We start from the raw sequence: 24,933 nt of genomic DNA, 5'->3' as shown, positions 1-24,933 counted from the left end.
GACCAAGTTTTTGGTAACTTAAACAATGACAAAGGTTATCAAAAGTCTTGTTGCAGGAAGGAATTTAGAGGATGATCCCAGTGTGCACATGTACTGATTTCAAACATAGATGTGATCACTTAGCAGACATAAACACCAAACTACAACCATGGAAGGCTCTTGGTATTTTCCAGGGCTTTTTTTCAGCGGAAACGCGGGGGAACGCAGTTCCGGCACCTCTAGCACTGAATGTATTTTATGGCAAGGAGTGCTGGCGTGTGCCTGAAGGTCTATCGATGCTGGCTGCTGGTAGATCTATTGTCGTTGGTGGAGATCTATTTTTTGTGGTTGTCTATTGTTGCCAGGCATGTCTATTGTTGCTTGTGGGGGGGGGGGGGTCTTATGTTGCTAGGGGGTAAATTGTGTGCTAGGAGAAGTTTATTGTTGCTGGCTGTTAGAGGGTCTATTGATGCTAGCTACTGGAAGATCTGTGGTTGCTGCTGGGGGTCTATTGTTGCTAGGATGGTATTTTATTGTGGGGGGTCAATTGTTGCTGGGGAAGGACTATTGTTGTGGGGGAAGGGGTGTTGCAGAGTGCGATCACTGGGTGCAGCGGAGTCCATTCAGATCAGACATTGTGGAGTAAAGAGGAACTGGCTTCTTTATTGGAACATAACACAGAATGAAAAGATGTCACCTTATTGTAATAAGAACAACAGACAGGAAGAGATAACCAACAAGTTCAGTACAGTGTACAGGATATTACAACACATCATAGAAATGCATAGCATATCACTGAGCATTAGCGATACCTAGTGTCCTATTTGTGAACTGCAGTTAATCGGTAATAGGCTAAGCTTTAAAGTTGTTGTATCTCCAACAAGGGGGTCTATTGCTGCAGGAGGGTCTATTGTTGCTGGAGGGGGTCTACTGTTGCTGGGGTCTATCAAATTCCATACAAGTTACTTAGTAGCACGAAATGATACTTGGTTCTGTATTCTCTAAAAGGGGCAGTACTGGACGGTGGGTAGGGGTGAAACCTAGGGACCCTGCTCAGAGGTGGGTAGGGGGCAAAGACGAAGGGTGACTCAGAAGGTGATAGTTCCTGTACCTTTTCTCTGAGAAAAAATAGCCCTGGTATTTTCATATAACTGATTGTAGTGATTAGAAAATCTGATGGGTTCAACATCACAGAAGATACATACTCATAGTACTTGCCTTAAAACCATCATGTACAGAGGGTTGTGGGAGAGGCAGGCAATGAGCGAAGCAAATGAGAGTAGGAACATGACAGGTAGTAGACGGTGGGCACAGCTGACAAGGCAGGATCCTGATTTTGCTGTTCCCTCAAGTGAACCTGATCTGATACATGAACAGTTCATATATAACTGGAATGAAAAAACAATACAAAGCATGGTTACAAAAAAATAATGTACACAGCAATATGACAATTATTGGTATGTTTCATGATCTTAATGTATTACCATCTTAATCTCTTAAAGTGGTTGAAACCCCTAAAAGAAAAAAAAAATTTAAACCTCCCTAATAATGCTTATCATGTCTCTGTGCACCCTATTTTTTATAAGTAAACTCTCCTTTTATGGAAATTACTGTATCTGTTGATCCTGCCATTCATTTAGACTTCCTCTTTCTTGGTAGGGATGATCTGCACACTCATAGATCCTTGGCAGCATTGCCACAACAGTGTGTATGCTTATCCTTCTAGTAATTAAAGCTGGCCATGCATTGATCAGTTTTTTTCAATCAGCCAGCGGGCTGATTGAAAAAACTAAAGTGATTCACCCATCCACACATCCGAGGCTGATCAGGAATCCCTTCTTATATTGACTCCTTTCGAATGGGAACGGTCACAGATGGATCAAAATTCGGCTGGTTCAGCATTGATTTCAGTCCACCTAAGGTCAGCTTAAGTTGTGTTTTACTTACTGGACACAGCCTACTTCTTGGGTCACATAACCACTTATTTTCCCTATAGCTCAACAATACTTGGGTTGAGGGATGGGCAAAGACTCAGCATATCATATGTTCATGGCGTGATGCATTGCCACTTAGCCCAGCCTCCAAGCAGTTCATTGCTGGGCTGTAAGAAAAAAAAAAAGCAGCCACATGAGACCTAAGACATGTGAGTAAAAACATGGTATTCATAAATGTATTTTTTAAAATGTGCTTTTTAAAATGAATTGCTGGTGGAGCGCCCTATGCATAAAAGTCATGATAAATATCTGGGATTACAACCACTTTAGTAAGTCTACTCATTTTGATATGAGAGTGGAGAGTATTGGCACACAAATATCAGAGGAAGATATCCCAGGAATCAGAACTATGTGAAGAATTGTACTCACTTTAGTGGACATGTTAAAAGTACTGCAGCCAGCCTGGCATGGTGTCAGGTATTCCACTCCATCAGACCCACACACTGGATGAAAAGCATGTTCTGAGCAACCACATCTTTGGATACAAGTCATATTGGTACTGTAAGGCAACATAAATCTTCAGTTATGGCACATTTCTACACTTTATTTATGAACTTCATTCACTTTTATTTTTATATGCTCTTGAGCAATAGCTACTCCAGCAGTAGACCAGGCATGGTTAATGTGTAATGGCAAGCAAAGATTACATTTTACTACATTTTTTGCTTAATTTAAAGCAGCCTTCACCTCTACCATATGGATAACTAGAGTTCATAGTTTATTGGTCAATGCTCGTGTCTTGTGTTGTATGTTGACAGCCATAATGGAAAACTCACTGCATATTACCTGGCTTTAAAGGGTAGGTTCGGGAAGATTTTCCAAAATTTCCCCATATGCAATTCTATAGTCTTGGAATAGTACATATCAGTGCTCCCCCTGTTGTAAATGGTACATTTGTGGTTTTACAACATCAAGTGTCATATGCACACATCAAGAATGCCGGCAATGCCTGCCCTTCCTACCCCCTCTTCTATTCATAGAAGCGGAATATATATGTAGCACCCTCCTAGGTAGGTGCTAGGTAAAGCATAGGTATGGCCTTGTTCTGCTTATTAGGAGGGTCTGATCTGTTAGTTAGCCTGTCACATGTTTCCAGGTGTGATTCACTGGGTCTGAGGGAGTGTCCCCACTGCAGCCAATGAGGGAGCTCATTGGACAGTGGAGGAAACCTAGCCAGTTACACACTCTGCTTTATGTCAGTTCCAGTGGGAGGGCATTCCTGCAATGCATCCTGGGATTGGACATAAATAGGAGGGGCGCATGTGACAGGGTGTCTTTAGGCGGGAAGCCAGGTCCCAGAAGGAGGGTGACGGCTGTCTCTCCTCCTGTTGCTAAGGAAGGTGGTCCAGGCAGTCAACTTAGGGACCAGGGGATGAGCTGTGCTGTGGAGGATCCAGTGTGGGCTGACCAAGTGGAGCTGTGGGGCAGGATTCTTCAGGAAAACCAGTGGTTGTGAGTACTGAAGATCTGCCCAGGGGTCTGCCTAAGAGAGGGGGCCACTCCAGAGATGTCAAGGGGATCAGAGAGCCAGCTAACTGGGATGTTGCAGTAAGGGGGTGCCAAGTTGTGAAGCCCTGAAGAATAGGGAGTAAAGAGGGCGCTAGGAAGGGCCCTGAAGTGTCTCAGCAGTACAGTCTGCACTACAAGTCAGCTACATCAGGAAAGAGTACCTTAGGGAGCTTAAAGGACTTTCACAGTCAAAGGTGAAGCTAAAGTAAGTGGTATAGCCGTGACTAGCATCAGTCAGGGTTAACCAGCATCAATCAGCAATTCTGTAGAGTCCCTGCCTATTTTGTGCATAGTTCAGTTGTTGGAGTATCCCACTCATTCCTTCTCCTATCCAAGTTCTCAATAAACCCTAAAAACCAAAGAAACTTGACTGGTTCTTGTCTGAGGTAATCACACTTGGAAACATGCTTAAATGTCCTACTGTTGCTAATGGTAACCCAGAGGAACCCACACTCAGCAGCTCCCATGGGAGTACTGCTACATATAAATGGAGGATGGATAAATGAATTAAAGGTCTGTCTCCTTTGTTCAAAGATAATTTTTTTTTAAAGAAGTTATAGCACAGCTTCTATGAAGTGCATGTGTCAGGTCCCTTGGCTCTATTAACCCCCCGCAGCACTGGATGATTATAGCAATACGGTTGGGGGGGTATGAAAGGAGGAAGATTTCAACTAAAGAGGAGACAACAACACAAGGGACACATTTCATTAATGTAAGTAATGTCCCCTGTGCTTTTTTTTTTTTTTAAACAAAGCTTAGGCCTCACCGATGAGGGGTATCTTTCACATTGTGGTATGTGCAGCTTCCAGGGTTCTTGATTTCATTAAAATCATCAGTGTTGGGGGTAACTAGTTACAAAGTAACTAATTACAGTAACTAAATTACTTTTTTTGGTAACTAAGTAAAGTAACTAGTTACAATACTAATATTGGTAACTACACTACTTTACTAGACTATAGGAGGTAACTACACTACTTTACTAGACTATAGGAACGCGCTTTCCTGCGTTACCCAAGCCGTGCGAAACAATCATTATTTTCGAAGAATAGAGAGGGATGAAGTTTATGACTTTTTGTTGCACTTTATGTTTTATTCTGTTTTTTCAGGTTTTGTTCTCATTTTTCCCAAAGCCTGTGTTTATACAATAAACTCTATGCAGAAAAGTGTCATGTATCTTCTTCTACACGGTCAATTAAGAAAGAGGAAAGTAAAGTAATAAGTAGTGAAGTTACTTTTCAAATGCAGTAAATAGTAAAGTAATCTCATTACAATTTACAGAAGTAACTAGTAACTAGTAACTAGTTACATTTTTTGAGTAACTACCCCAACACTGAAAATCATGTTGTTCCATTCTCCCATTTTCTTCAATCTTCTATCTTCAAACACTGATATTTTAGCATCGGAGTCTGTACAGCAATCTATCACATTTGCTGTTTCCTCCTTTTCGGTAGCGATGATCTGCACACTCATCCTTGGCAGCATTGCCACAACAGTGTGTATGCTTTTCCCTCTAGTAATTAAAGCTGGCCGTAAATTGATCCGTTTTTTCAATCAGCAAGCAGGCTGATCGAAAAAACTGAACAGATTTAATCATCCCCACATCCAAGGTGGATGCAGAAATTCCTCTTTATATCAACTCCTTTCAAATGGGAACAGCCATAGATGGATTAAAATTCTGCTGGTTCAGCATTAATTTCGGTCCATCTAAGGTCAGCTTAAGTTGTGTTTTACTTAGTGGACACAGCTTACTTCTTGGGTCACATAACCACTTATTTTCCTTATAGCTCAACAATATTTGGGTTGAGGGATGGGCAAAGACTCAGCATATCACATGTTCATGACGTGATGCATTGACAGTTAGCCAAGCCATTAATTTGTGGTGTTACAACATCAAGTGTCATATGCACGCATCAAGAGTGCCGACTATGCCTGCCCTTCCCGCCCCCCTCTTCTATTCATAGAAGCGGAATATATGAATGGAGGAAGGATAAATTAATGAAAGGTCTGCCTCCTTTGTTCAAAGATCATTTTTTATTCAAAGAAGTTATAGTACAGCTTCTATGAAGGGCATATGTCAGGTCCCTTGGCTTTATTAATCCCCCACCACACCAGAAGATTATGGCAACAGGAGTGGTGGGGTTATGCAAGGAGGAAGATTTAAACTGAAGAAGAGCCAACAACACAAGGGACACATTTCATTAATGTAAGTAATGTTGTCTGTTTTTTTTTTTCTAGTTTAGTTTTTAACAACCCTTAGGCCCCACTGATGAGGGGCCTCTTTCAAGTTGTGGTATGTACAGCTTCCAGGGTTCTTGATTTAATTAAAATCATGTTGTTCCATTCTCCCATTTTCTTCAATCACCTATCTTCAAACACTGATATATTAGCTTCGGAGTTTGTACAGCAATCCATCACATGTTTGCTGTTTGCAAGTCTTTTATTTATTTTTTATTTCACTTGAAGTATGAGCCGATGTCACCCCCAACTCTATGTCTTTGATAAATCACTGCTGACAATGCCATGATGAAGCCAATCCGGTGAAAGAGCCCAGCGAACCTCCCACCAGCGTTTGCACATTTTTTCCATTTGTGAAGTCTTATTTAATATTGCTAGATTTTTCAAAAATGTTATATCACAAAAACATTTCATTACAGGGAATGAAATGTAATGTATTATCCCATGTCTTCTCTTCAATATTTTGGTTGTAATGCTGCCAAATGCGTTGAGGTGTGTTTCGACATTTAGATAAGAGAAATAATACAAACATTGCATAAATATAGTTTATAGTGTTTTGACATAGGAAAGTAATCATTGCCAGGTCTTTTATTTTTAGTAGATACAGTATAGGAATATGCTATTGATTTAGATACAGTCCTCTAACTACAAGCCTCATCCTCGAAAAGTGTAAAAGGTGAAATATCTGCCTTGTCTGTAGCAACATATTTCTTTTGATTTTCTATTCTACTTTAGAAAAAATACATCTAAAAATTGGTTTAATTTGTCGCAGACAACATGCAATATAGTTGTTGTCCAGTCATATTCCCCATTTTATTTTCCAGTGCAAATTAGAGAGAGTGACGAAACCTTTACTGGCTGCAGTGAGAAACATGGCTATTCGTGGCATTGCTAGGTATGGGCACCTGACGTGGTTGCCATCAGTATCTTGAGACAAACTAGGTCTCAAAAGTAAATACAGACTTGAAAAACAATTTCATAATATATTCATCTAATCAGTAAATTGTTGCATCCCCAAGACATATGTTGGTGACAGATTGCCTTTACTGTACATGTCAATCTGCCTATATATTTGTATACATTATACATACTAAAGTTAAGAAGTAAAGGAATTAGCATGCTATTTTGCTGTCATTGAGCAGGCACAATCTGCACAATGCCTTGAACCTGCAAGGGTCAGCAAATCAGTGTGATCAGGAGGGAAGAGGTGGGGTTTGCTTTAATTTTGTCTCCTCTCTTTTCACTCCAGTCTCTTTCCAGTTTAATTCTGTTAGATAGCATGCAAAAAATACTTATTATACCTTCCACTGATGTCCCCAAGCTCTTGTGTTGAGCAGCCCATGAAAAACAGAGGCACACAAAGCATGATGGAGAAAAGAAGGACGGTCAGACCAAAGCGGGGAATTACTTTAACTGAAATACAAAACTTCTTCATGATGATTCCTCCAATCAGCATCCCCAGAGCAGCAGATGGCAGATTGACAGCACCTGCATACACAAGATATAAAAGATACACTGTGTCACTGAAGGTCTATCTACTATAGGTCCTGAGAGTGAACCGTAAGAATGTATTGGTTTATATTAGCAGAGTATGTGATTTATGGTAATAACAACAGGCAAGAATGGAAGAGGAAGAGGAAGCAAATAAAATGGTTTAGGACCTTATTAAAACTGCAGGATTGTTATGATTACTGGAAGTCTGTGAACTGAAGTCTGTGAAAGGGTTCCTTATGTAAGCTAGTGACATTAGTTGGATGCCAATTCAAGCTAAAAATTATAGTTTTGTATAGTTTCTGCCAAATTGAATCTTATACCCTTTGGCATCTCTGATGAAATGTTCCAACAACACGTGCAAACATTACAATCTCCAATAATGGTGGGAAATGCCCTGATGGATTTCCTGTACTGACAAATAAATGGAGGAGGCAGCTGTGAGAGAGTATGGTTTTATAGAGGGGTAGGGCCACACACTTCTGTGATGAATTATTTCTCTCACCATTGGAAACATACTCGTACATAAAGCCAATGGGTGATTCAACCCAACACTCGTCCAAATATAAAACTATCTGTCGTTGGTGCAGGGATAATTTTTCATCTATCAGTTTTCTGCCCTTTTCTATACATTCTTCCAGATAAAACAAAGATTAGTTCTAATGGCGTTTCCAAGTTGTAAGCCTGTCTAGTTCTAACTCAGCATTATTTATCAAATTATCTGAAATAAGAGAGGTCTGTGGTTCCTGTATGATAGACAAATGCAGCTACACTGCTAACTGTGCATCCATTAACAGTTATGAGCAAGAGGAACTTCATAGAGGAGGAGGCACTGACCGATGAGTAAATTGGCATACGAGGTACTGGACCCATACTGCTTCTCTAAAAACTTGTTGAGGAAGGTAGACAGAGCTGCGATGACCGAAGAAAAACTGCACTGTGACAACACCAGGATCAGGAAGAGTGGATTCATGAGCAGACGAGCAAAGTATCGTGGGAACTCTGAAAGTACACAACAGAAATGTTTAAATATTTTCTATTAATATTGAAGCAAAGCATATAGAAACAAACCCTGTATCTGTAAAAATTAACTGTGGTGGTTGATATGCTGCCAAATTGTGTATATATATATATATATATATATATATATATATTTACATGGTCTATACATAATTGAAGCAGTGTTTACACTGAGCATACTCTAAAAGGAGGAAGGGGCTGGGTGTTATAGTAACTAATGGCCAGCCTAACACAGGCCTGTTCTTCATCTCCTTCTCAGAGTACGCTGCCTGTCTTTTGTGATACTCATTATTCTGAGTCTCAGGGTTAGCTGCTCAGTCTTTGTGATACTCATTATTTTAGGTCTTGTAATTAGATGACTACCCTTTGTGATAGTCAATATTCTGGATCTTGGACTTAGCTGCCCACCCTATGAGATTGCCATTATTCTAGGTCTCAGAGTTAGTTGCCTACCCTTTGTGATGCTCATGATTATGGGTCTCGGAGTTAGCTGCCCCTTTTTGTGATACTCATTATTCTAGGTCTCAGCATTAAATGCTCACCCTTTGGGATACTTATTATTTTTGGTCTCAGAGTCATGTGCCCGCAGTTTGGAATACTCATTATTATAGGTCTTTGAGTTAGTTGCCCATCCTTTGTAACACACATTATTCTAAATCTCTGAGTTTGCTGCCCACCCTTTGTGATACTCAATTTTCTAGATCTCTGAGTTAGCTGACCACCCTTGGTCATACCCTTTATTCTTGGTTTTCCAAGTTAGCTACCTATCCTTTTGATACTTTTTAAAATACTCTGCACTCAGATAAAAAAAAAAAGGGCATAAACGTTTTAGGTTTACTATGTCTTGTTTAAATTGAACAAGCAAAGAATGAAATCAATCATTTGTATTTTTGTAGTGAAGAAATAGGTCGGGTAATTCAGCTGGAAATGATTATTCTGATTAAAAGTTATTTACAATTTAAAAAAAAAAACCAAGGACAAGTCCTTTGCCATGCAACCAAATGATGCTGGATGGTTGTCAGCACATTTTTACCGCTTATGCCAAACTGACAATAGAAAACATGCAGAATTCTCTTGGCAAAATCTTTCTTGTTGATGTTCCTAAACTGTTGTGCTGGAGACTAGTAGAGAATCATGTGTGCTTTGGAAACAGTTCGATCACCACAGCGCTAAATAGGGAGTTGTGTATGTGTATATTATTAGTACAAATTAACAGTCTGTGGTCAAACATGACACCTCTGCTGCATTACTAATCTATTTCACAACCTGTAAAGCCACCTGTGCCAACACGTTACCTTTACTGAATAGGTACTTGAAAAACAAACAATATACTACCATTATCTGGACAAATGCGTGCTTTGAAGCACTTCCTGCATACCATAATGCCAATGTTTCCTTGTAAATTGGCAGAAAGTCTAAAAAGAAAGTTGTTACATGTTTGATCCTGGTCAGAAAGGATCACTAAAGTTAATATGACAATGCTCTATTGTAGTCAGCGTAAGGTTTTTTTTTATAAAGAAATGCATTTTAACTGTAAAGACCACTATGAAAAAGCATTGTAATATGTTCCAAAACTTTAAAGTGTTACTAAAGGCAATATGTTATTTTAAATAAAATAATAAACATGTTATATTCACCTGCTCTGTGCAATGGTTTTGAACAGAGCAGCCCTGGACCTTCTCTTCTGGGGTCCACTGTCAGTGATCTTGGTTCCTCCTCTTCTCAGTGTGCCCCCATATCAAGCCGCTTGCTATGGGGGCACATGTGTGTGCTCGCTCCTGAATGTGTGTGAAGAGCCACACTCTATAGACATCACAGCGCTTGGCTTGACGCTGCCCCCTCTACCTCCACACAGCATTTGATTGACAGCCTGAGTCTCAGTGTAAAGAGGAAGAGTGGGGAGAAGAGATCCAGAGATCCAATCATGCACAGCGCTGGATCGTATGAGAACTGAGAAACACTTTTTACCTTAATGTAGGGAATGCATTTAGATAAGTAAAAACTTTTTGCCTTTAAAATCACTTTAAAGAGTCTTGTGCCCCTGTCCCTTACTGTCCTCTTACTGAAATTAGCTGCAAAGGCCCCGAGGTGATCAGGTGAGGAAAAAAAAATAGAAAAATGATCACAATTTGTATATTTTTTTACATGTGATGCTGCCCCCTTACTCTGTTGCCCCAGAGCTATTATGGTAACTACAGCCCAGAATTTACTGCATGCATCCTACTGGAAATCCATGTGCCAAAAACATTATTTTATTTATATACTGTATTTGAAAAAGTATGCTTTATAATGTAGAGCATGGATCTGTAAACGATGGGCTGCTGCAAAATTTTATCCAGCCCTCTGATGTTAGAATTTACTTTGATTTGGACTCTGATGTAAGGAGGGAGTCTGATGGGCTCAAGTTTGTTGTAGCATTTCTTTGCTTTGTTTTATTGAAGTTTTTTGTTGTTGTTGATGTAATGAGGAGTCTGATGTAAGGTGGAGTCTAATGGGCTCAATTTTATTTGGAATTTCTATGCTATGTTTTACTGAGGTTTTTTTTCTGTTATAAATCAGATCATGTTGATTACTGAAAAAAACTGTAAAACATATTTATTTATTTTTCATTTGTTCAATTATAAAGCTGAATTTTTTTCGAGCCATGGATGTTTGCAAATAATACAATGTGGCACTCGTGCTGAATAATTTGGACATCCCAGATGTAGAGGAAAGCAATGTTTTAATATATGTGCATTTTCCAGATTGTGTACCAAGGCTTGTGAGTGTGATGTACTAATCACACTGACTGCTACTCCTATTAACAGTATGTAGAGGAACTCTACAGTTAAATATTTTCATTTAGTTTTAAATGAAGTGTAGAAAGATTAGAACCCCTGTCAGGTCTGTGTTGTCAATTTAGGCAAAACTAAATATAATCTTTGGCTGGAGATCCAGATGGATTTGAATACAACCCTGGAGAGCCTCTTGTGTGCTTTACACACATCCAGTGCTAAATCACAAAGTGACTTTTAGTTAGTCCCCTGCCAGAATATCAACGTTATTTCATTACATTTTCAAACACTACAAGATAGCCACAACTACCACAAAGTGTATTGTGTAAATCATTATAAAAATAAAAGAAATCTAAGAACTACGCACAAGAAACCCACTGTTATCCTTCCAACAAAACCCACTCCTGGTTCCAGCTCTGTTCCACTCTAAAATGACGTGTTTGCCATTTTTGTGTTGACTTCTACACTGCAGCTTTTTTTCTCTGTGGTGCAAAGTTTCTCTTGGTGAGTCATGCCTGGTTGCTGTAGTTATATATATATGCAGTTATATATATATGTCAGTCTCAGCGAGGGGCTGGTTTCTCTCAGTCCATTGTAGGAAGTATTGCCTAGAAGACCAGTCCGGATGTGATTCTTGTTTGTGCTAAGATCCCTTCAAAGGGCCTATTCTTTGGGGCCAGAAACTATAGACTTTTTTCTGTACTTTAAGAACATATTGCTATAGACATTTTCCAATTTCTGGTATGGGCAGCACTAGTTCTCTTTAATGCACCTAGACAATTCAATGCAACACTAGAGGCAGTTAGTTTATGTAATGCACAGCCTGTGCAATTACATAAAGAACCTGGATGAGCGAGTTTGGGGTGGAGGAACTTGACTGGACTGGACTTCACAGAGTCCTGTCCTCAACCTGATAAAACACCCTTAGGATGAATTATAGCAGGGACTGTGAGCCAGGCTCTTTCGTCCACATCAATTTCTGACCTCACAAGTGCCCTCCCTGAGCTCATCCCAACTTTGATAAACTATACAAAGTTCGCCTCCTGTTTTATTTTTTTTCTAAGAGATTTGCAGATCTTTATGTCCCTGGCCAGAACATCTCTGTGGACGAATCCATGGTCCATTTCACAGGCCGGCTGGCATTCAAGCAGTACATTCCCAGTAAGAAGGCCAGGAACAGATTAAAGCGCAACAAGCTCTGTGAAAGCACCACTGGATATGTGCAGGCTTTCTGCGTGTACGAAGGCAGAGACTCCCAGCTCCAGCTCCCGAGCATTCTCACTGTTCCAAAAGGGGTATCACATTTACATGGACTATTATTATACGAGTTTGCCCCTTTTCCACCATCTATACCTCAAGAAAACTTTGGTCTGCGGTACAGTGAGAAAAAAACAGGAAGGGCTTCCCATAGTGTCTAGTCGCCACAGGGCTATGAAGGGGGAATCAGCAAGCCTGAGGAACGAGGAAGTGTTGGCCGTGAATTGGAGGGATGGCAAAGATGTGTATATCATTGTCCACCATCCACGATGACACCTCGGTGGAACTTCACAGAAGATGCGGCCCCATTCAAAAGCCTAGGTGTATCCTCGACTACAATAAGTTCATGGGGGGGGGGGGTGGATTTAAAGAATCAAATGCTGCACTCTATCTACCAACACGAAAGTCCCTCTTCTGGTATAAAAAGTTGCAATTTACTTTTTCCATTTGGCCATGTATAACGCATTCGTCATCTATCAAAAGTCAACCGAAAATCCCAACAACTCAAATTTATTGAATAAACTGGTACTGCCCTGATCTACCAGCAAGGATCCCCTCAGAAAGTATTCTCTCTGATTGTGTTAGACTGCATGAGAGCCATTTCCCTGACAACATACCACCATCAGAAACCGGAAGAAGACGCCAAAAAAAATGTCAGGTGTGCAGCAAAAGAGGAGTTAGGAAATAAACCAGTTTTCATTGTCCCCATTGTCCCTCCCAACCTGGCCTATGCATCGGTGAATGCTTCAGACGCTATCACGCTTCTCTAAACTATTAGCCCATATTTCTTACAGACTGCCATTTCCCATTTTTTAATTTCTGTGTTGTTTTTTTCCCTGCTGCTTCAACCAACCATATCACTGCCTTCCATGTGAACCGACCTTGGCCTGTTTATTGACTATGCCTCTGCCTGCCATCTGCATTGTTTTTCCGCCATGTTTCTGCCTTTCACATGAACTGACCCTGTGCCGTTTACCGACTATGCCTCTGCCTATCGTCTATTTCTGCTTTTTACCTGCACTGACCTCGGCCTGTTATTTGACCATGTTTTTTGCCTGCCACTTGAACTTATCTTTCGCCCTGCTACTGTAGTAGTGGGATTAAAGATAACATTGGTACCAGAGCTTGTAGACTCTATAACTTTCACACAGACTTAATAATATACACAAATTTGAGTTATTTTTATTAAAGATATGTAGCAGTATAAATTTTTGCCCAAATGTACGAAGACAAGGCAAAATTGAATAATAGAAACTAAAGCAAAGTTGTTTTTTTCCAAAATTCCTCGCACTTTTTTGCTTATATCACAAAAAATAAAAAACCCAGTGGTGATTAAATACCACCAAAAGAAAGCTCTATTTGAAAAAAAATGTAAAAATTTGTTTGGTTACAGTGTAGCATGACCGAGCAATTGTCATTCAAAATGTGAGAGCACTGAAAGCTAAAAATTGGTCTGGGCAGGAAGGGGGTGAAAGTGCCCTGTATTGAAGTGGTTAACCTTCATGGTTGAGACACACTACCAGGGATGGCAGCCAGTCTGGAGGTGAAAGTAAGTGATTTAATGGGCGAGGGTGACCCCTGTTGGGAGTGGGAGGACAAGTGTAAGAACAGGTGCACTTTATGTCCCTCACCTCACAGGTGGACATCCTATACTTGGATCCACTGTAGCATAGGGTTCACCTAGGGACCAGGCCCTGGTTGTCACGAAGCAAGGCCTTCCAACAAGTGTAAAGCAGTGGCTTCCTGCAATATGTGTAGATGGCGATATTAATTCAGTACACAAGTGCTTATGAGTCCAGGTAAAAAGTGTTTGCGTAGGCACAGAAAAGGAACAAAGGGAGAAAGAGGATATTACAGTGTCTGCTGGTTCCAGGAGGGAGTTGAGGTGTGAAGAGTTAACAAAGTGGCTGTTGGTCTTGGGCCTGCCTTCTAGGCGGCGAACTCTCAGTGTCAAGTGGGTATTGACCGTCCGCCCACCAATATGCAGGAAGAATTAAAACACTAAATTGTGGCTTGGAGTGAAGGTAAGGTATATAAAGTGGTCTCCTACATGATCACATTATGTGTAACTTTCCTTTTTATTTTTAAGGAATTCAGCATGAGATTGTATAATGTAAATAAAAGAAAATGGCAAAACTTTGATAATGTACTCAATGTTTTTTTTTTTTTTAATTATAGACCATCTCTTTCTCTGTTTAAAGCTTTCTGTAACCTCATTGTAAATTTCCTCAGCAGAAGAAGCCCACCCCATAATGTCTAGGCACTGACCTGTGATCATCATCACATTAGCCATCATAAGGATTCTGTTATCATTTGGAAGAGAAAAACGCTCTTCAGGAATGAATTGTGCAGCGTAAGCAATTGGAAATGTCAGGATTATTATGCTTATGAGGAATGAGTTTTGCTCAGCCCTTCCTGTGATATGACTGACTCGGGTACCCCTGTGGTGCTGTCTCCTTACTTTTAATAAAGCCGGACAGAGAGCCTTCCTCGCTAGTAGCATCCGGCATCTTTCTCAGAATGTTCTTCTCTGTTGACTTCTAGAACACAAAACAGGAACAAGTTTTAGAGCATAACAATATTAACTTTTTTAACCACTTTGCCTCTCATATCTGTTCACTCTCTATGAACCAGAGCAATTTTTACATTTCTGCTATGGACCTGTTTATTCCACAATAACTTCTTCATTATTTAGAATAACAAGTTAATGCCTTGTTTTTCCATACAAAAACAATATATGTTTTCTTTTCATGATATTGTCTTGCAACAGTGATTTTGTTCTCAATCCTTCGAAAATAAAACCAAACAAAACTAAATAAAACACACTTTTTCTTTTTTTGTTGAGCAGTGTTAGTTTCAAAATAAATGGTGTTACTGTGTTTAAAATGACACCAAAATTATGATTTTGGTACAAAGCCTTGCAAAGTTTTTTTACAAATAAAATAAAGTGTTTTTTCTTTTTCTTTTTCAATTTTTCAAAATTTTTAATGGGAAATTTGTAAATTTATGTAAAATGTGTAAAAATATTAACAAACAAAACAAAAAAAGTTTAAATATTAATAGTTGTTAAAAGAGAAATAAACAAAAAAAAAAGCAGGAATATAATAGTTAAAGGGGGAGAAGGCGAATAAATTAAGGGTTAAAAAGGGGTTTAACAGAGGATCATTTTATTAAAAAGAAAAAAGAAAAACTTGTCAGGTTGCTTTACCTGACATCATTTGCAGATCTAATGTCATCCCTTTGATCTGCAGATGAACGAACAGAAAGATACAAAAGTAACATTTTATAACATGTTGTAATGAGGTTGATTTACTAGAACTGGAGAGTGCAAAATCTGGTGCAGCTGTGCATGGTAGCCAATCAGCTTCTAACTTCAGCTTGTTCGATTAAGTTTTGACTAACAAAACCTGGAAGCTAATTGGTTTCTAATATTTTGTGCTCTCCAGTTTTAATAAATCAACCCTATTGCAACTTTCTATGTTGTGTCTGAGCAAGCGTTATTTATAAACACTGAGTCAGGCTGCTTTTTTTGACAGCTGAATCTGCAGACACCTTCTCTGAGTGTACAGTGATCCTGGCTTTAATTAATAAAAGCTGGCAATTGCTGTATACTGAGGGGGGAGGGGGAAGGGGTCCCAGAAGCAGGGCATGCTACATATGCCTTGTGTACAATGTATAATGAAAATTTTTGGGCATGTGCAGCACACCCAAAGTCTGAAACTAGTTAATTACTTCAGCTCCGGAAGGGTTTACCCCCTTCATTTTTTTCCCACAAATAGAGCTTTCTTTTGGTGGTGTTTGATCACCTCTACAGTTTTTATTTTTTGCGCTATGCACCAAAAAAGACCGTCAATTTTGAAAAAAAAAAAACAAACACATTTTTTTACTTTCTGCTATAAAACATAAAACAAAATGTAAAAATCACATTTTTTTTCATCAATTTAGGCCAATATGTATTCTGCTACATATTTTTGGTTAACCTCCCTTGCGGTATTCCCGAGTGTGGCTCGGGGTGGAATTTCAGTGCCAGTAGCGATAACCCCGAGCCACACTCGGGGTACCGCCAGGGAGAAATCTGTGAATCCTGGAAGAGGTTACTTACCTTGCCCCCAGGATCCCGCGATGTATTCCGTCAGTGTACAGCGGCCGGATCTTCCACCTGATGCTTTGTGCCCTGGCTTCCATTCCCTGCGAGCGTCGCATCGCAGGGGGGTGGAACCGCGGGAAATACAAAAAGTAAAACACACAAACACACTGATATATTGTAATCCTATCTATTTACATTACTTAATAAAATAAATTGACCTTAGTTTGCCCCCCAGTGCCCTTGCCTACAGTTTTACTGTACTTTATTTATATATATATAAATATATATATATATATATATATATATATATACTTTAACTTATTTATAGTTATTTATTATATTATAATCAATGATTATAATGTACTAGAACAAGTACTAGTAATGTACTGGAACAAATCATTTGGGTGTTGGGGGGATTTTGGTGTGGGGTTGTTTTTCAGGAGTTGGGCTTAGCCCCTTAGTTCCAGTGAAGGGAACTCCTAATACATTCACATTAAGTTTCCTGACCTCAACCCAATAGAATACCTTTGGGATGAATTTGAGTGGGGGCTGCGAGCCAGGCCTTCTCGTCCATATCAGTGCCTGACCTCACAAATGTGCTTCTGGAAGAATGGTCAAACATTCCCATAGACACACTTCTAAACCTTGTGGACAACCTTCCCAGAAGAGTTGAAGCTGTTATGGCTGCAAAGGGCGGGCCAACTCAATATTAAACCCTACGGACCTAAGACTTGGATGCCATTAAATTCATGTGGGTGTAAAGGCAGGCATCCCAATACTTTAGGTAATATAGTGTAGGTTTGCTTTTGGGTTTAATACTGCTTCAAAGAATGCACATGTGATTCATGGAATTGCCTGAGACTAACTGTTGTTACTGTGACAAAGGCTCTTACTATACCTGCAACACATTAATTGACATGTGTGAATTGATAACACAGATGAGAGAGTAAAGCATGTAAACTGCCCCTGCTGGCCTCCCTCTAAAAATGCTGGTTGCCAGTCCTCTGGTTTCAATACTTTTTGAGTCACTGACCTAGCACATGTGTGCATCAAGTTAGGGTGGCATTTCTGATCTGTGTACTTGTACCAAGTCAGTGGCTCAGGAAGTATTGAAGACAGAGGATCAGCATGATGGCCAGGGAACTAGAAGAATGCCTTTTGCCTGGCTGCTATGCTGACCTATGGGTTTCAGTAGATCTAGGTCACTGACTTCATATTTCTCAAATTCCTTTAAACATGATTATATTCCCTGGTATACAGATGACTACTAGAGGAAGCATTTGCAAATCTGTATGCAAAATACAGTAGTCACAATATGGAACAGCAGATAAATAGAAATATCAAATTCACATCAAAAATTGCCTTAAGAAAAATGTTATACTGTTAAAGGGTACTTCTATTCTGCAAACATAATCTGCACAAAGCATTCTAGCACTTAAGAAGCCCAGCTTTAGCTGCTCACTTTTGGACTGTATCTCTCTTATTGATACCCCATACAGAGCTGTAAGAACTAGAGATAGTTGGAGGGCTGTGTGTCTCTCCTGTGGGTGTACTTTCTTTACAACATAGATTTGAAGAACTGTAGATAACATGCAGGGCAAGACTGAATGAGTATATAAAATATTTTTTTATAGTACAGTATATTTATGTTAAAAATGTATACTCTATTGTCCTAAAGATAACACACAAAAAAAGAAAATATATACAAAAGCATAAAAAATATAAATAAATTATCTACAAAAGCATAAGATATCGGACAGATAAATTAATTCCACCTTTTAGTATATATTGTAAATTTTCTTTATCACTTTTTTGATACATGCTGTCTCCAAGGACCTTCCTTTTCATTAAATGAATTAGACAGAAGTCTGCACAAATGTATTACATTTTTTCTATTGGTTTATAATACCAATACGGTATATGATTATTAAAATATATAATATTGTAAATAATAAAACTATTATTATCTTCATTATTGATATTATTATTATTACAACTGTACATGATGTTAAGTTATAAAAATTGCCACACTTAACTCTTTTTGAGTCTACTATCAACATATTTTTAGCTTTTTCCTGCTGTAACTGATTCAGTATAAGATCTCTCCTCAACCTATGACATGTAGTTTGGTGTTGCAAAGAAATGAGCAACACCGCTCAGGCTCAATCCAGGCATGTATCCAACCTGGTTCTGCAATCCAGCTGGGTGCTCACCTCAGCTCACCGCCGTGAAAGTATTTGTAGAAAAAGAAATAGGTCACACTCCGTCATGGAATGAAGTTGCTATTATTTATTGAAGAATCGTCATGCCAAACAGACAGGAACTGTTAACATTTCACATGGGTCTCTGTTAGGGATAGACCGATATGTTTTTTTCAGGGCTGATACCGATATTTTGGTCACATAGGGATTGATTTACTAAAGGCAAATAGGCTGTTGACTTTGCAAGTAAAGTTGCACTCTGCAAAGGAGCTTCCCCAGATCATAGTGAATGTGGTGATGCTTCACTTTGCACAAAATACTCAATCACCTTTGCTTGCACATGATTGGATGATGAAAGTCAGCAGGGGATGATTCCCCTGTAGAGTGCCACTGCACTTGCAAAGGGAGCACTCTTTGCTTTTAGTAAATCAACCCCATAAGTATTGGTATCGGCTGATATGGGTCGATCTTTTGTACATTTAACGTTTTGAAGAATAAAGACAATTTTTGACACAAATCTGGTACTGAACATGTGGGGTAGGTCTTTTAGCTGTAATGTACAGTCTTCCGTTCTTTTCCTGCCTGCCAGGAATCCCATGTGATCCTAGTTTAGTGTCATTAAAATCCTAGAATCCACTTTATTAGTGTTTTATATAATGTCCAGTGTGTGTTTTTGTAATAGAATAGTGGGAAATACCTTCATTACATCGCTGCTCCGGGCTCTCCTCACTAATCTCCCACTCTCCTGTCTTTCTCCTTTCATAGCTGTCAGAGGAGGATCTCAGCCCCTCCCCTCTGCAGTGTACACAGAAGCGTCAGGTATTAGATTAGAATAGTGTGAAATACCTTCCGTCCGAGCTCAGCTAATCTCCCGCTCTGCTGTCCTTTTCTCCTCCCCCACTGACAGCTGGGGATCACGGAAGGGCCGAGCGGCGATGTAATGAAGGTATTTCACACTATTAGATTACAAAAACACACACTGGACATTATATAAAACACAAAAAAAATGTATGCTAGGATTTTACATACACTAATATTACATACACTAATATTGGTAATATCGGCCAGTTCCAGTTACATCGATATATTGGTAAAAAAAAAAAGTGAATATTGGCCCTCCGATAATCGGCTTTGCTGATAATCGGTCGATCCCTAGTCTCCATGCTTGTTCACAACAAACCTGTGTGGCAGGACAAAGACTCTTAAAGGATGCACTCAAGGTCGGACCACACCTCACGGAACCTGTGTCCCATCGCCACTGATTAATAAATGTTCATGTCATTAAAACACATTTTAGAAACCAACATTGGGTTACACAAAGTTAGTACATATCGAATTTTCTACAGAACCACAACATGGTCATAAAAATTTTTTCAAGAATAAAATACAAAGACAAATACTATTAAGCAGAGCCAAACATCGAAAGATCACAATCACCATAACATCTTAAAATCTTATATCACCAAAAGTGAGGATCATTGACCAAAAATTGGAGATGCCTTAAGATAAATGGATAAACTAAGTAAACCCATTATCTAGGTGAACAAACATTAAAAATAATCCCTGATTCGATATGCCCTTCCTGGATTTAGACACTGCATGTATCCAACCTCGTTGTTTTTGTATCGTATCCGCACGGATCTGTCATATCTGCATAAACAATTGTTGAATGCACCCACTCAACTAAGATCTATATACAGTGCATTGCAAAAGTTTTCGGCCCCCTTGAACTTTTCGACCTTTTGCCACATTTCAGGCTTCAAACATAAAGATATAAAACTGTAATTTTTTTGTGAAGAATCAACAACAAGTGGGACACAATCATGAAGTGGAACGAAATTTATTGGATATTTCAAACTTTTTTAACAAATAAAAAACTGAAAAATTGGGCATGCAAAATTATTCAGCCCCCTTAAGTTGATACTTTGTAGCGCCACCTTTTGCTGCGATTACAGCTGTTAGTCGCTTGGGGTATGTCTCTATCAGTTTTGCACATCGAGAGACTGAAATTTTTGCCCATTCCTCCTTGCAAAACAGCTTGAGCTCAGTGAGGTTGGATGGAGAGCGTTTGTGAACAGCAGTTTTCAGTTCTTTCCACAGATTCTCGATTGGATTCAGGTCTGTACTTTGACTTGGCCATTCTAACACCTGGATATGTTTATTTGTGAACCATTCCATTGTAGATTTTGCTTTATGTTTTGGATCATTGTCTTGTTGGAAGACAAATCTCCGTCCCAGTCTCAGGTCTTTTGCAGACTCCATCAGGTTTTCTTCCAGAATGGTCCTGTATTTGGCTCCATCCATCTTCCCATCAATTTTAACCATCTTCCCTGTCCCTGCTGAAGAAAAGCAGGCCCAAACCATGATGCTGCCACCACCATGTTTGACAGTGGGGATGGTGTATTCAGGGTGATGAGCTGTGTTGCTTTTACGCCAAACATAACGTTTTGCATTGTTGCCAAAAAGTTTGATTTTGGTTTCATCTGACCAGAGCACCTTCTTCCACATGTTTGGTGTGTCTCCCAGGTGGCTTGTGGCAAACTTTAAACAACACTTTCTATGGATATCTTTAAGAAATGGCTTTCTTCTTGCCACTCTTCCACAAAGGCCAGATTTGTGCAGTATATGACTGATTGTTGTCCTATGGACAGAGTCTCCCAACTCAGCTGTAGATCTCTGCAGTTCATCCAGAGTGATCATGGGCCTCTTGGCTGCATCTCTGATCAGTCTTCTCCTTGTATGAGCTGAAAGTTTAGAGGGACGGCCATGTCTTCGTAGATTTGCAGTGGTCTGATACTGCTTCCATTTCAATATTATTGCTTGCACAGTGCTCCTTGGGATGTTTAAAGCTTGGGAAATCTTTTTGTATCCAAATCCGGCTTTAAACTTCTCCAAAACAGTATCTCGGACCTGCCTGGTGTGTTTCTTGTTCTTCATGATGCTCTCTGCGCTTTAAACTGACCTCTGAGACTATCACAGTGCAGGTGGATTCTATTTATCATCATTAGTCATTTAGGTCAACATTGGATCATTCAGAGATCCTCACTGAACTTCTGGAGAGAGTTTGCTGCACTGAAAGTAAAGGGGCTGAATAATTTTGCACGCCATATTTTTCAGTTTTTTTATTTGTTAACAAAGTTTGAAAAATACAATAAATTTTGAAAAATCCAATAAATTTTGTTTCACTTCATGATTGTGTCCCACTTGTTGTTGATTCTTCACAAAAAATTACAGTTTTATATCTTTATGTTTGAAGCCTTAAATGTGGCAAAAGGTTGCAAAGGTCAAGGGGGCCGAATACTTTAGCAAGGCACGTATGTATGTGAAGGGACTGCTGTTATTAATATATATTCATTCTCTCTTCACTAATACATCTCCATTATAAAAGAACCCCTTTCCTAGTGTGTTATAAATAAATATTCCTCTAGTTTAAACATATAGTGTCATAAACCAAAAACTGTTCTCAGGATAAGGTTTATGTAGCGATTGTAGCATGTATATGGTAAAGATACACAGGTGCAAAATAAAAGTACAACAATTGGACCTATATCCCGTTGTATGTCTTCATGGACAGCACTTGGACACGCCCCACCTGAGTGTCAAGCTATATAAGAGCTAAAATCATTATTCAAACACCATACATGTGGGAATCATGGTCTACATTGCAATCAATCAAACACAATTTAAACATGTATATCTCTTAACAACACACAAACCGCTGCATGTATGGCTCTACTATCATGAGAGTGAACATATGCTATGTTATAGCCCTCCATTTCAAAGCAAAGATAAAGTTTCTGCAGCGATTGTAGCATGTATGTGGTAAAGATTCATGTATGTATAATAGAAGAAGTGCAACAATCGGATCTAAATCCCAATGCATGTCTCATGGACAGCACTTGGACAAGTCCCACCTGTGTGTTAAGCTGTATAGGAGCTAGTACCGTTATTGAGACACAATACGTGCGGAAATCATGGTCGACATTGCAACAATCAAACTCAATTAAAACATGCATATTTCTTATTAACACACAAAACGTATGGCTCTGCTATCATGGGAATAAGCATGTGCTATACTATAGCCCTTAATTTCAAAACATTCTTTAGCTTTTTTTCATTTCTTCCTTTCTAAAAGCTTTTTAAAGGACAATAAAGGCATATAATTCCCTCCAAGTGCCACATAATGAAATAAACTAAATCCAAAAATGTGCCCAATAGACAGCACCTTCCCAACAACGCCCATCACATAAGATCACATAAGAATACCAGCATCTCTCGGACCCCATACACACGACAATCATAGTTGGAGGCACAACAATCGGGCAGAGGTCAAAGTATGTGTTTCCAAACCCTCATGTAAGGTAAACAATGTGAGGAAACAAAGAAGGAGACAGGGGGACGAATTACTCATGATAGTGTGAAATGTCCAATTCATAGTTTAACCCATGGGGGGATACGCGTTTTAAACTGGAAAATACAGAAGACCTCCCTTTTGCAGAGAAGTCTAAACACGTCACACCCTCTTTTAGGTGTGTTAATCCTCTCTATGATTTGTACCCCCACTAAAGAAATGTCACCCCCATGTTGTTGATTAAAATGACGAGCAACACTGGTCGACCGTTTTTTCTCAATACTGTGTATATGCTCATAGAATCGATCACCTATATATTGTATATTACAATTCTTGCATGTAATGACATACACAACATATGAGGTGTTAAAATTAAAAAAATAATTGATAATATGTTGTTTGCCCGTAGATGAAGATCGCACCACTTGGCCTCTAGTAATATATTTACAACAAAAGCAACCATCATTGCCACATTCGTAGTTCCCTATAAAATGAAGCCATGGGGTCGACTTAACACTATTAGGGGCGAAGAGACTGGGTGAAAGAATTGCCAAGGGAAGGTGCCCTTCTTGAAACAACATTAATGCCATCTTTTAACAGAGTGGCACAGGTCTGATCCTCAAATAAAATAGGAAGATACTTGAGCACTATACCTTTGATGTCCCTAAACTCTTCACTGGTGAGTCTCTCTCTCTATCAAATTTCTTGTTCTTATTTTTATCTTTGTTAACTGTCACATATAATTTTAATGACATGAACATTTGATAATCAGTGTCGATGGGACACAGGTTCTGTGAGGTGTGGCCCAACCTTGAGTGCATCCTTTAAGGCTGGGTTCACACTGGGGAGGCTTCAAAGTTGCCCGACTCTGAAGCCGTCTCGTGCAGCTCGACTTTAGCGTGGCTTGCAAACAACTTCTCTAATAGAACTCAATGCAAGTCGCCCCCAAAGTAGTGCAGGAACCTTTTTCTAAGTCGGAGCGACTTGAGTTGCTACGATTAGAACGGTTCCATTGCACTGAATGGAGCGCGACTTGTCAGGCGGCTAAGTCGCCTGACAAGTTGCCTCAGTGTGAACCGGGACTTAGAGTCTGTGTCCTGCCACACAGATATGTTGTGAACAAGCACGGAAACCCGTGTGAAACGTTAAGGCCCCGTTCACATAGGGGCGATGCTACTTCGCACCGCGACCTCGGAGGTCGCGGTGCGAGCAGCGCGCCGCGACCTCGGAGCGGCCGCCACGGACTTCATAACATTGAAGTCTATGGCGGTCGCCTCCTGGTCGCCCCAAAGAAGCTCCGGACCCTTTTTCTAAGTCGGAGTGACTTGTGTCGCTCCTATTAGAACGGGTCCGCAGCTTCACTATGGGAGGCGACCTACGGCGACCTGTGAGGCGACCAGGTCGCCTCACAGGTCGCCTTAGTGTGAACGGGGACTTACAGTTCCTGTCTGTTTGGATGTTTGGCATGACGATACTTCAATAACCACTTGACGACCGCCCACTGCAGATTTACTGCGGCAGGCAGCTGCTCCTAGGCAAACCAACATAGTACTACATCGCTCGCTCAGGAGACTCTAGGTAGCGAGCGCACGCCGCCGCCGGCGCGCTCCCGCATCCACACGTCAGCTGGGGAGCCAGTGCGTGTGACAGGCGGCTCCGATGGCCGCCGGCCACTCGCGATCTCCCCCTACTGACAGAGGACGGCTGATGTAAACACAGCCGTCTGTCCTTCTCCCTGAAGTGATCACAGAGGCTATGTGATCCTGCTATAAAGGATCGCATGTCTCTGTGATGATCTCACAAGCCACGCCCCTCTACAGCTAGAATCACTCCCCTAGGCTTACATTTAACCCCTTGGTCACTAATAGTATTAACCCCTTCCCTGCCAGTGTCATTATTACAGTAACAGTACAAATTTTTAGCACTGATTACTGTAGTAATGGCACTGGTCCCCCCAAAAGTGTCAAAAATGTCAGTTAGGGGTCCGATTTGTCCGCCGCAATGTTGCAGTCCCACGAAAAATCGCAGATTGCCG

At 40.0% G+C, this 24,933-nt stretch overlaps 1 protein-coding gene across 1 annotated transcript in view; it reads right to left on the bottom strand.

Moving 5' to 3' along the window:
* The window catches only part of SLCO2A1 (solute carrier organic anion transporter family member 2A1), an 85,258-nt gene that overhangs the window by 6,456 nt on the left and 53,869 nt on the right, over positions 1-24,933 (bottom strand). Inside the window, exons 7-11 of the mRNA XM_082249539.1 lie at positions 14,721-14,799; positions 8,046-8,210; positions 7,019-7,205; positions 2,343-2,472; positions 1,198-1,367 (exon numbers count right to left, since the gene is read on the bottom strand). Of these exons, the coding sequence (XP_082105665.1) occupies positions 1,198-1,367; positions 2,343-2,472; positions 7,019-7,205; positions 8,046-8,210; positions 14,721-14,799 (731 nt within the window). The remainder of the gene's footprint in view (positions 1-1,197; positions 1,368-2,342; positions 2,473-7,018; positions 7,206-8,045; positions 8,211-14,720; positions 14,800-24,933) is intronic.

Source organism: Pelophylax lessonae, assembly GCF_965119305.1.
Source record: "Pelophylax lessonae genome assembly, chromosome: 3".
Taxonomy (NCBI): Eukaryota; Metazoa; Chordata; class Amphibia; order Anura; family Ranidae; genus Pelophylax; species Pelophylax lessonae.
This window is presented reverse-complemented; position numbering and strand designations above follow the sequence as displayed.